The sequence below is a fragment of the Gossypium raimondii genome, chromosome 12 (genome assembly GCF_025698545.1).
Source record: "Gossypium raimondii isolate GPD5lz chromosome 12, ASM2569854v1, whole genome shotgun sequence".
In the NCBI taxonomy this organism is placed as follows: Eukaryota; Viridiplantae; Streptophyta; class Magnoliopsida; order Malvales; family Malvaceae; genus Gossypium; species Gossypium raimondii.
Genome location: NC_068576.1, coordinates 2,767,013 through 2,778,806, shown reverse-complemented (window position 1 = coordinate 2,778,806; position 11,794 = coordinate 2,767,013). Strand labels below are relative to the sequence as shown.

The window sequence follows — 11,794 nt, the reverse complement described above, 5'->3', positions numbered from 1 at the left end:
TTCGGAAGCCCCAAATATCTTTCGATCTCATTTGACTGTCGAAGCCCCAACAGGATAGAAACTCGAATCCAATCCCCATCAGGAGTATTCAGACTATAACACAATGGATTTATCATAATTAATGCACTGTCCTGAACACTATTCATACTCATTCAAAATTCGTTTCAATGCATTAGTCCCTTTATTAATAGCCTCTCCAAAAAGTATACATCATCCACAAATAAAATGTGTGTTATCTGCAGACCCCTCCTACTAGCCTCGGCATCATTAATTACTCCTTCATCTAAAGCCAATCTCATAAGCATAAATAACCCTTCACTACAAATCAGAAAGTGAAAAGAAATTAAAGGGTTACCCTATTGAAGTCTTTTACTCGGCTCAAACCTCTCCCCCACTTTCTCATTTAAAACTACCGAGTATGAGACTGATGAAATACATCTCATAATCATTTCCACCCATCTACTAGTAAAACCCATCCGTTTCATCATAATTTTTAAAAAATCTCATTCCACTCGATCATAAGCCTTGCTCAGGTTTAAGTTTAGGTTCCATAAAACCCTTATTCCCCACCATTTTTTGACAAAAGGAATGTAAAATGTCATAGGCCAATAAAACATTGTTTGATATCAATCGACCCGACACAAAAGCACTCTAGGCCCTATCAATGCAATCCTCCAAAACTCTTTAGAATTGTTTTGCTACTATATTAGCAACCACTTTGTAAAGAACCGTGCATAAACTAATTGGCCTAAAATTCATTAAATTCATCGGGCATGGGATTTTAGGAATGAGCACAACATTTGTAACATTTAATGGAACTAGAGGTTTACCTTTATTCAGGACCTTTAAGCAAGAAGAAGTAATGTCCTTCCCAACAATGTGCCAACACCTTTAGTAGAAAAGAGCCAGAAAGTCATCATCCCCTGATGCCTTTGTTGTTCCCATATTCTTTCGCCGTGTACTGTTCTGTTAACAAAGCATTTGCCTCATTAGAGATACATCTTCTTACCCCAGACAGAATATGGTACGTATCTTTGTTCCCCATTGACTCAAAAAAGGATTAGAAATAATTTTGAACAATACTATCCATTTCAGCAAAGTTATGGAAAAAAGTCGTGTTTTTATTCCTCAACCTCAACCAATTCGCCCTTGCTATCTGCTCTCAAAATTGTTCATCCTTATCAATCTCCAAATTTAACTGAATTTTGGTGTAATCAACTCCAAAAGATTGTTGTCATCTCTTTCCCTGACCAGAAAATCCCCAAGCTTTTTTGTCAACTCTTTATTGATCCCTACCTTTTTTCTTCTTACATCCGCTGCCTATCTCCCTAAGCCAACCCAAACGCGCTCTAACTTAGAGAGAATATCATCATGTCCCTCTCTCAAAGACATTTTACCTCTTCCTCAAAAGATTCCTCCAACACCCACCATGCCTTGAACTAAAACGTTTAGATCAAAGGTCATAGTCATTAAGCTCTGACTGTATAAGAAGAGGATAATGATTAGAAAAAGAGTGCATGTTAGGAAACATAGTCATCCATCTTCCATTCGCTACCCCCTATCTAACCTCCATTTGATATTTATTTTTGAAATGTTACCCATCTCCCAAGTAAACCATGACCCCGAGTAACCCACATCCACTAGTTGACAATCACAAAGAAACTTTCTGAAAGCCTCCATTCTCCTTTCCTTACTTTCATTGAAATCTTGCCCCATAATCCAAGGAATATTATGTGGTTGTCCTAAAATCCTTAGCAATTTTCATGTATCCTCTCTACTCCGCGAATCTAGGGCCCCATAAAATCTCGTAAATCTCCAAATATTACCCTTCGCGCCCTCTCTAAATTCGACATCAATATGGTGTTCTAAAAAACTCCTCAAAGTAATCATGGGATCACCTCACCAAGCTAGGCTCAAACCCCCTCTAGATTCTTCAGCTACAACATCAAACCCATTCAAAAAACCACATCTTCTGCAAACAGTCTCCATTCTTCTTGAACTTAATTTAGTCTCCATAAAGAATACAATTTTGGGATTATACATCTTCAGCATATGTTAAAGTCTCCTTACAACCCGTGGCCTCCCCAAACCACGGACATTTCAACAAAATATTTTAGTATCGTACTTTTAAATGATAAAAGTTTTATAAAAAAACACAATATTATTATAGAATAAATAAAAAATATACTAGAAAAAGATTAAAAAATTTCTCGTATTTCATTTTTCACTTACAATGACTCTATTTACATTCGATGAAGTATAAATAAATGAATCTTTCTTGATTGCTTCATTGAAATATCCATTTTACTCTCATTTTCATAAATGGATGAGAGGAGTTTATCTCATAAATTAATTGGAGGGTTTAAAGGGATTATAGGCATCCACTTTTAATATAGTTATAACATTTCATCTTGGACACTCATTAAAACAAAAGTGTGACTCATTAAAATATTTATTAGCAAAATCTTTGTGGGATAAAAACCTAATGAAGGAACAAAAAGTATACAATCTCTTATTGTAAGTTGCTTTGTTAAGAACCTTTACCAGGAAAATTCGATAAGACAAAACCTTGATTAAAGAAAAAGAATACATGTATTTGGACACCCCTAATGACAACGTCACTTAACATCTTTGAGATGATGCATTCTAATTTTGTATACTAGCCTTTCAAATGATGCAGTTGGTAATGCCTTGGTAAATAGATCTACTAAATTATCACTAGAATGAATCTGTTAAACTTCAATATCACTTTTCTTCTTAATAGCATGAGTGAAAAACAATTTCGATATAATATGTTTCATTCTATCTCCTTTAATTTATTCTCCTTTTAATTAAGATAATACAAGCTACATTATCTTCGTATAAGATAGCTGATGTCTTTTCTTGTAGAGGTAAATTATATATATTCTGGATATGTTGGATCATTTGCTTTAGCGAAATACACTTTTGGCTAGCCTCATGCATTACATTATTTCTGCATGATTTGAAGAGACAGTAAGTAATGTTTGTTTTCTCAAATGTTATTATATGATTATACCACCACACATAAATAAATATCACATTCGAGATCATCATTTATGCGGATTCGATAAAAATTTGACATCATTATAGCCAACTAGTTGAGATTGTGAATCATTTGAGTAAAATAACCCAATATCAATTGTCTCTCTCAAATAACTAAATATATAATTAATTTCATTTTAATGCCTACGTGTTGGAGAAAATTTAAATCTTGCTAACAAACTAACATGAAATGTTATATTATGTTGTATGTTGTTGCAAGATACATTAATGCCCCTATTGCACTAAGATATAGTACTTCAAGATCAATGAGCTCTTCATTATTTTCATAATGACGAAAGGGGTTTTTATTCACATCTAATGATCTTACAATCATTGGAGCACTTAATGGATGTGTTATATTCATGTAAAATTTCTTTAAGATATTTTCAGATAAAATGACTAATGACATGAATTCCATATTTTAAATGTTTGATCTTCAAGGCGAGACAAAACTTTATTTTTCTAAGTTCTTTCATCTCAAACTCATTCTTTAAACAATTTAATGCACATTTTGAAGCTCTACAAGAGTTCCAATAATATTTAAATTGTTAACATAAAAACTATTATAAAAATTTTGATCCAATTCTTTTATAAAATCACATAAATAATTTGGATCATTTTATAATCTTCATTTAACAAATATTCACTAAGAAAATTGTATCATATACTTACAAATTATTTTAATTAGTATAATGATTTCTTTAATTTGATTAAACAATTTTCTTAGGAAACTTTCCATCCTTTCGGGATCTTAAATCCTTAAAAAATTTTCATATAAACTTCACTATCAAGTAAGTCATATAAATAGGTTGTAATAACATCAACTAAATAGATATCAAGTTTTTCATGCACTACTGGACTAATAAGATATTTAAACGTGATTGTACCAACCACAATAGAGTATGTGACTTCATAATCAATATTGGGTCTTTGTGAAAACACTTGTGCTACAAGTCTTGCTTTGTATCTTACGAATTCATTTTTCTCGTTTTGTTTTCACACATGCTCGTTTATATCCTATAGGTTTGACACCTATAGGTGTTTACTTTTAACAAGTGAATTCAATTATGCTTCAATTACGTCTTTCCAATTTGGTCAATCCTTTTTATTTCTACATTCTTCAATAGGTATAAGTTCAATATCCTCATTTTCTATTGTTATTTCAGTAGCAATATTATAAGTAAAAATGTTGTTGACAGCTATATTTTTTTATTCTATCTTTTTATTGTAATAACATAACTTATTAAGATCTCTTTATTATCATTAGTTTCATGTATTTGAACATTTTTGGGGGTTTTCTTATTAGTTATGTCTTTAGTCTCTTCTTAGGCACTTCCCTCTACAATATGACTATCTGGAGCATTTACTCATTTCCTTTTACAAAGAGTTTTTTTTCTCTTTGGAACTTATTAGTCTACCATTCTTCAAGCGAGGCTTACTTTCATTTGCACTAGTAGATTGCCTTATGGGGGGCATCGATATAGATTGGAGCATTTTCAGTCGGTACATAAGATTTAATAACTCTTTTAAGGTTAATAAAAGTATCTGGTTGTTGACTTGCAATATTTTGTAAATGAATTATCTTTTGAACTTTTAGTTTACATGAATTTGTTAAACGATCTAGATGAGATAATATCTCAATGATGCATGTCATATAATTTCTTTTACTGGCTGTTCATTTTCTCCACTTAATACAGGATGACACACCTTTAAGGGAATTTATTGGCAAATTCGGTTTCACAACTATGAAGACAAAGGGTGTGACAAACTATTAGACAATTTAGGTGTTCATCATGGGGGTAGGTCACGAGCAGTTAAGGTGCACGCTGATAAATGAATCACCAAAAGGCTTACCAACATTATATGAAAAAGTACACAAATACACTGAGATAGAACAACTTCGAGGAGAGCTATGCTCAAATATAAAAGTCACATGCTGGAATTATAGTAGTCCAAGCAAAGCCTGCACACCATCGAATGATCACCAAAGAAGAAAAGGCAATACAGGCATAGAGCTTGGGGGGGCAACATTTTTCTAGCCTTGCCAATTCACCAAAAAGTTACTTTGGGAGAGAAGATATCCAATGTCGATTTACTATCCACAAAGCCCTTTATTCCCTCTTGTTGTTTCATTGACTTATATTCTCAAATCATATATGTTTTCAGCCTATTTTTGATTCAATATTTTTTAAACCTAATTTTGTTTGAGCAGCCCCGAATTAATCATCCCACTGACAACATTTATGCTAAAAAGTTGTTTCGATAATTCATATATGTTCTGATTTTGTTTATTTATAAGATTTTTTTATATTTATATAACTTTTAATAAATTAATACTTTATCTTATGAAATATTCATATACATGGGTCATATTTCTGGGCACCAACCCTCTTTAGATTTTTTTATTCTTTTCTTCATAATGCTTCCCCATTTCACCAACCTCTTTACCAACTCTCCTTTTCACACGCATCTTCGCTATGCAGTGGTTAAGTCAACACATTTAAATCAATTGAAATTCATCTTAAATCGGTTCATATTTCATCTTAAATCATTTTTCTAATTAAATTTATCAGTTTATTATATTTCTCTGTTATGTAAAATTACAATAAAATCTAATTATTAGATGATTTTTAAATGTGTCTTTAAATTTTAATTTATTAAATAATAACTAAATTTGATGGAATAATTAATAAGGTGTTTTCTTTAATGAAGGAAGGGATAAGGGTTGTTTAAACTTAATTTAATAATAATGTTATATATTTTATTTTTATTAATTTGTTGTATATATTTTTTTAATTTTTTTAATTTTTAAGATAATAATTTAATATCAAAGATTAATAATATTTGTTGATTCATATGATCGACGGATGTGAAATAGAGGGGATGGAATTCTGATCAAGAACGTCAAGAAGTAAAGAAGAAGAAGGAATTTTATTATATAGGGCTGAACCTCGAATTAAATTCCGGATTGAGTTATTTTTATTATAAGTATATAACAATATTAATTCTCAAACTTTCATTTTATCAAATTCGTAAAATAGAAAACTACACGCAGAAGCCAAGCATAAAAGTTTGTTGGATCCCACCAGTACCACTACGATTTATGCTTTAATTATTTTGCCGATTAAAAACTAATCAACTAATTATTGACATCTGATTCTGTAAGAACGTGAGACCAATTTCTATTATTAATGATAAAGCAGGTTTCTTTGATTGCCATTGCTTTAACCACCTTAATAGAACTGACAATCACGTCCATGATATTGGGTTATCCTTAACGATTGATTTTAATACAACCCCACCTGGGTCACAATCCCTTACAATGGATTATAGCACAACGCAATAAGAAAATTACTTGCAAGTTTGGTAAGATGGTAAAACATAAGTAAAGAATAATTCATGGATTTACCTGACTGAGCCATCATCGAGTCATGACTCGTTGGCCTACTTTCGACCAATGCTAATTGCCGTGCCACAGTTGGGGGTTGTCTGGTGAGAATGGGTCCCAGTCCAACTTTCGATCAATTTGGGACTTCACCAACCCCCGACCGGGGTGGCAAGCGGTCCAACCCGGATTTTCGACTTCATATAACCCCTTTGCATTTCTTCTTTCCACTCAGGTTTCCAATTCAAAGGAAATTGAAACTCGCTCAGGTCCATAAACAAAGGAAAGCAAAGAGAAAGAAGCTTTTCATTTCAAGGGTTTTAGCAATGGCAACCAATACACAAGACCAGCAATCTCAGGCTGGTAGGCACCAGGAAGTTGGCCACAAGAGCCTTTTGCAAAGTGATGCTCTTTACCAGGTATCATCTTCAATGTTTCAATTAGATTCTTTCTTTGCCTATTTCGAATCTTCAATTTCATGTTTGATCTATGATTTGATATTAGTTTTTTTTTTAATTAATTGATGGGTTTTTGGTTTTGCAGTATATCCTCGAGACCAGTGTGTATCCGAGGGAGCCTGAACCCATGAAGGAGCTCAGGAAGTTGACTGCCAAGCACCCATGGTTGGTTTACTAATTGACCCAGATCCAGTTTCTGTTTCAGAGTTGGATTATGTAATTAAGATTTTACCCATTTTTGACTTGATTGGAATGAGTGGAAACAGGAACCTTATGACAACATCAGCCGATGAAGGCCAGTTCTTGAACATGCTTCTTAAGTTGATCAATGCCAAGAACACCATGGAGATTGGTGTCTACACTGGCTATTCTCTCTTAGCCACTGCCCTTGCTATCCCTGATGATGGAAAGGTAGTTAATTGATTGAAAATTACCCAAAACAAGTCATATTTAAAAAACAGGGGAAACTCATTACCGTCTATTTTTTTTTTTTCATATAGATCTTAGCCATGGATGTTAACAGAGAAAACTACGAGCTGGGTCTGCCAGTAATCCAAAAGGCTGGTGTTGCACACAAAATTGATTTCAAAGAGGGCCCTGCTTTGCCTGTTCTTGATCAATTAGTGGAAGATGTAAATTTCAACAATCCAATCCATTTTTTTTTTCTTCAGAATTTGTTAATAATCGAGTTAAATTTTATGCTGAAAAACAAAATTTAAAAAAAATGACAGGAAAAGAACCACGGATCCTTTGACTTCATCTTTGTGGATGCTGATAAAGACAATTACCTAAACTACCACAAGAGGCTAATTGAGCTGGTGAAAGTAGGCGGTTTGATCGGCTACGACAATACCCTATGGAATGGATCGGTGGTAGCACCACCCGATGCGCCTCTCAGGAAGTACGTTAGGTATTACAGAGACTTCGTCATGGAACTCAACAAGGCTCTTGCTGTTGATCCCAGGATTGAGATCTGCATGCTCCCGGTTGGTGATGGCATCACCCTTTGCCGTCGCGTCAAATGAACAACCCTCACCACCACCAAAGCTTGACCCACCTCTTACATTCGGCACAAAAAAGTTGACACCCACCTTCTTTTTCTTTCCTCATCTTTATATTGTGTATGTTTATTTTTATCATAATGCACGGTGGGTGGATGATTGAAGAATGCCATATTTTTTAAACATGATCTGACGTATCGAATCATAATGATTCTCAGTATTATACACCATGGTGGGCGACCGTTCTAACTTGGTTGTATAATTGCGTGGTTTCCTTCCACCCACCACTAAAGGAAAAAACTTTATGTTTCATTCAGACAGAAACGGGTACTTCTCAGTTTTTACTTCCAGTAATCAACTTTTTAATTTTCTCTTAAAATCTCTCTTTTAATGGCAAAACCACTTTTGCTTATTATGAATTCGACGCATCCGGATGGGTGTATTATACCACTAAGAAGAAGACGATAATGAGCGTAATTTCTCCTAGGAAATATTATTTATCTATATATATGAACACAAAAATTTATCTGATAAAGGTCATTCATTCAAAATATATATGCTAAAATTCATGATGCAATATTTAATATAAACATTGTATAAAAATTTAAAGGTAAAATTCATCTAATTATGCTTCTTTTTTCTGTCTCTTAACTAACCCAAGGTATTTTTAGTCCAATTCTGTTAAATTTGTAACGATCAGATAAAATGACCATTTTCTAAGTATAATAATAAATTTAGTCTTCAATATTTATAAAAGAATTCTAAAGAATTTTAAACTTAAAAATATTTATAAATCTAAAATCTTTTTGGTATGTAACTTCAGCTAAATCATTGATTTCATTAGCTACAATATAAATTAAAACAAAACACAACTTAAATAAAAACAAAACCTAAATTAAAATAAAATAAATTAACACCATTTCATCCTAAAACACCAATGTCAAGTTACCAGTGTAATAATATTACGTGTGCATTACAATAGTGAGACATAAAATAAAAATTAAGTAGTATAAATTTATATTTTTAAACATGACAACTTGCATGACAATTTAAGTATACTCCATGCTAACTTTTGAATTTTTATGAACTTCTTATATTTTTAAAATTTTAATTTTTATATTTTTGTAATTTTGAATTATTTGTTATAAGACGAATGGTGTTATGTTAGTATGATGCGTACATAAAATACCATGCGAGTTGTTACGCCAACAATATTAAAAATTAATGTTTTAATCCGTATTTTCATTAAAAAACAATTTGGGCTAAAAGTCAAATCTAACTAAAAAAGAAAAAGAACTAATTTGATAAATGCCAAGTATTCTCGAAGAGTTGGTCATCGATCGGATCATTGGAAGACAACGATGATGAAGAGGAAAAGGAAAAAGAAGATGACATTGTCTTATTTGGGTTAGTGGAGGATGAGAAAAGAAGATTTTTGGGTTTTGTTGCTTCAAACTTAGAAATTAAGAAGAGGATAAAAAGGAGAAGAACATACATTACAATGGTGACCTTTAGAGCGGCTAAAAGTTTCAAGTTTGTTTTTTAAATCTAGGATTGTTGAACGTTATTAACAAAAACTAATTGGAAAATATGAAGAAAGATGTGCGAACAAAGATTTTGGAGAATTTTGACAATGTTCTGGGTTGACGATCGGTGGCGTGCGGTGGACGGCGGCAACAGTTTGGTTGAAATTTGGGTTTGACGGTAGTTTTTTTGAGAAAACTGGTTAAAGAAAAGGTGGGCAAGAGAAAGAAATTAATGAGGAACTTTTGGGTTTAAATAAAAATTTAAAAGAATTCTATGGCCCCTCTCAATTTCAATATTAAACAAATTGGTCACTCTAAAAAATGGTGTAATTTAATCCCTATCAAATTCAAAAGCAAACAACTAAGGACGATTAATCACGACGGTAATGTTCTCCATCAATTTTGCTTAACTTTTATTGGTATAATAACAAATTTAGTCCTCAATATTTATTTGTAACGACCAATTTTCAACGGTGTCAACAAATTCGGTTTCAGACCGAATTAATTGAGTTGAATTAGTAGATAATTAAAATAGAATAATTATGAGTCAAGTACAGATGGGAAAGTAGTATTATTAAGTGTTATTGAACTAAATCGGTTAATAAAAATAGTATAGAGACTAAATTGATTAGTGAATAAAATGAAAGGAAATTGATTTCTAAATTGGAAAGTGCCTTAAATGGCAATTAAACTAAGGACTAAAGAATAATTAGACCAACTTTAATGTTGAGATAGTGGAGTGTTATGATTAAAGTCATCCATTGTCATTAATATGGTTTATATTAAGTGATAGTTTTATGTTAATTAACTAAATGGGATTAGTTAAGCTTAATTAAATTATTAATCTAAGTATATCTATATATATGTGCAAGTTAGTGGGAGAGAAAAAACTCCATCTTTTCCTTAAGCTTGTTGTCCCTACATTTGAAGAAAGAAGAAAGTTTGTTTTTCTTCTTCATTAAGAATTTGGTCCAAATTGATAAGGTAATTAAGCTTTTCCTTGATTTTGTAGAATTCTAGTCATCTAAGCTTAATAGTACATGCCTTTAATTATTGAGTTTTAATCAAATTGTTGTTAAAAGATGATGAAATTAGGCTTGATAGAAATGGGTTCTTGACTATTAAGTTAAGATTATAATAGAATATGTTAAAATTGTTAAATTAAGCTTGAATCAAGCTTAAATTATATAGTTAATTTCGTGTAAATGGGGATTAATTTGTAAAGAATAAAAACTTTAAGGATTGTTAATGAATAAAGGTTGTAGGGGGTCCATGTATTATATTTATTAAGTCAGATTTAAATTTGACTGAGTAAATTGTGGGAATCAAGTATTTCGGATATTAGAGTGTATAGAGACTAAATCGAATAAGATGCATTCATGTATATAATGTGTGATTAATGAATTTTCCGTATTCAAATTTAATTTCATAGTTGAAGATGATGCAGGACCATCCCGGGACAAAGGAAAATCCAAAGCCGTCGACGAATAGATATTTTGGTTTGTGCTCTTATAACTCAAGTTCATTAAATAATTAAATATATATGTTTGAATTGATATATGTTCGGGAATGATTGACTATCAATAAGAATGTTTCGACAGGTACGTATATACTTGATTGGGTGATTTATAATCAGTTGGTTGAATGAATATACCTATATATATACTTGATGATATTTACCCTATTAACGTTGTCAGATAGAGTCACAGGTATAGTTGGCATGCCATAGGGTCCATACTGATAGGTGGGAGATTCAACACTATGCTGTTATAGTTCTCTAATACCTTGGGGGTCGAGAACGTATCACCAACTCAAATACCCTAGGGTACGAGTGTATTCTGGTGTGGTTGCTGGGATCAGTGCAATTATGCCCGATTAGCACTTCAGTGTGTATTTGGTGTGATGGTAGATTGATCTGAGCATCTGTTCTTATCTAATTTGGTTAATAGGATTATAATGTAAAATTGGCATGTTGAACATTTATTGAATCAAAATGGGATCTTGATACTAACATCAAACATGATTTTGATATGTTAAACTAGATGCAAATACTTTGTGGTGCATCGAAAATTATATCAAGAAATTGAATAAAGCATTAATGAGAATAAAATGAAATGATAAATGATCTAAAAGTATATATGTATCTCTGATGTTAATGTGAAAAGATTAGTTGGTTAACTTGACTTATAATGTTAGTTATGTTTATTAGATGTTGTTATGTTTATAATTGAATTCGAATTATGTTAACACCATTGACTAACCATTACTCAGTATACGACCTTGTTTGTTTTTGTGTGCAGGTTCCGAATAAAAGTTATAAAAGTTTTGTGGTCAAGCATCCAACTCTCACGCTCAACTCAA

The 11,794-nt window shown here is 32.0% G+C and overlaps 1 protein-coding gene across 1 annotated transcript; it reads left to right on the top strand.

Annotated features, from left to right (window-relative positions):
- The first annotated feature begins 6,546 nt into the window (after positions 1-6,546).
- LOC105762808 (caffeoyl-CoA O-methyltransferase) lies at positions 6,547-8,286 on the top strand. The gene is made up of 5 exons (XM_012580713.2): positions 6,547-6,867; positions 6,992-7,071; positions 7,173-7,317; positions 7,407-7,538; positions 7,638-8,286. Exons 1-5 carry the CDS (start codon positions 6,562-6,564, stop codon positions 7,929-7,931), a joined length of 957 nt encoding a protein of 318 aa, XP_012436167.1. The 5' UTR covers positions 6,547-6,561; the 3' UTR covers positions 7,932-8,286.
- Positions 8,287-11,794: the final 3,508 nt, after the last annotated feature.

Coding starts and splice junctions, on each gene's coding strand:
- LOC105762808 (XM_012580713.2), top strand. CDS start 6,562: ATGGGTCCCAGTCCAACTTTCGATCAATTTGGGACTTCACCAACCCCC. Junction 6,868..6,991: donor AAAGTGATGCTCTTTACCAG/GTATCATCTTCA, acceptor TTGGTTTTGCAG/TATATCCTCGAGACCAGTGT. Junction 7,318..7,406: donor CTATCCCTGATGATGGAAAG/GTAGTTAATTGA, acceptor TTTTTCATATAG/ATCTTAGCCATGGATGTTAA.